Below are 1,038 nucleotides of genomic sequence, written 5' to 3' on the forward strand. Positions count from 1 at the left end.
TTGCTGCTGCTACTGCTGCTGTTGCTGCTGCTGCTGCTACTTCATATTCTGTGAGTTGTGTTTTTTTAAATTTAGTTTGCTTACTTTCTTCGCTGTCTGTTGGCTGAAGACGCGAGGGGGCGTTAGGTGAATTGGGTTTGGGGGTTGTAACTGCAGGAACACAAACGAAAGAATATAAAACAAAGATGAAGGGAGATGAAGTTTTTAATTGTTTTTTTGATGATTAATGTTTGTTTAAAAAGGAATGTGTTGCGTAGAGAAACAATAACAGCAGCAGCAACAGTAGTAGCAGCAGCAGCAAGTCTACGGATTTGAATCATGCACACTGCTGCAGCGGCGGAGGGGTTTGTGAACGAGAGGCCCGAAATGCCATTAAATAAACTTATTAACGAAATAATAATAAATTAAAGTTGAGGAAAAGTGATTATGCGTTGTTAAATAGCTTGTAGAGGCTGTTGCTGTATGCAGATCTTCTTGCTTTCCCTCCGTTTCCTTCTTTCCTTTCTTGCGGCTATAGCGGGGGAAAGAACATGCAACGCAAAGGGATTTTTCTTTACTTTCCTTTTTTTCTATTGAAGTTTAAACACATGCAAAAAAACTCACCTGAACTTATGCCTCCCTGAACGGGGATTGTTGCCTCGGTCTCCACAGCATAGAGGGCGCTAGCTGAGAGCACCGTCAAGACCTTGAGAACCCCCATTTTTGGCGGAGTTTATACGATGACAATTTGATAACAAAGAAACAAAAAAAAGCAAAGAAACAACGAAGGCAAAAGGAAGATGCAACAAATGCTTTAGGAAGCGGCGCGAACTGCAGGCGTCCCCAGGGAGCCCACAATCAGCCAGCTAGCAGCTGTGCAGGCCGGCAGTTCTGAAGCAAATACAGGGAAAACGGAGAAAATAATCAAAAATATTAGAAGTAAATAACACAATAATTATAAACACAGTAAGTCAATTGTACTAAAAGGTATAAAAAACGAGAAATTCGGGAAACGGCGCGAAGGTCACAAGATTCGCGATCGCCCCCTCTGGCCCCCCG

At 42.6% G+C, this 1,038-nt stretch overlaps 1 protein-coding gene across 1 annotated transcript in view; it reads right to left on the reverse strand.

The window, feature by feature from the left end:
* EMH_0034200 (uncharacterized protein) overlaps nt 1-700 on the reverse strand; it is a gene marked incomplete at both ends in the record, with an annotated part of 3,481 nt that extends 2,781 nt beyond the window's left edge. Inside the window, 2 exons of the mRNA XM_013494846.1 lie at nt 85-150; nt 604-700. Of these exons, the coding sequence (XP_013350300.1) occupies nt 85-150; nt 604-700 (163 nt within the window). The remainder of the gene's footprint in view (nt 1-84; nt 151-603) is intronic.
* Nucleotides 701-1,038: the final 338 nt, after the last annotated feature.

Source organism: Eimeria mitis, genomic scaffold, assembly GCF_000499745.2.
Source record: "Eimeria mitis Houghton genomic scaffold, Emh_scaff1304, whole genome shotgun sequence".
NCBI classification, from domain to species: domain Eukaryota; phylum Apicomplexa; class Conoidasida; order Eucoccidiorida; family Eimeriidae; genus Eimeria; species Eimeria mitis.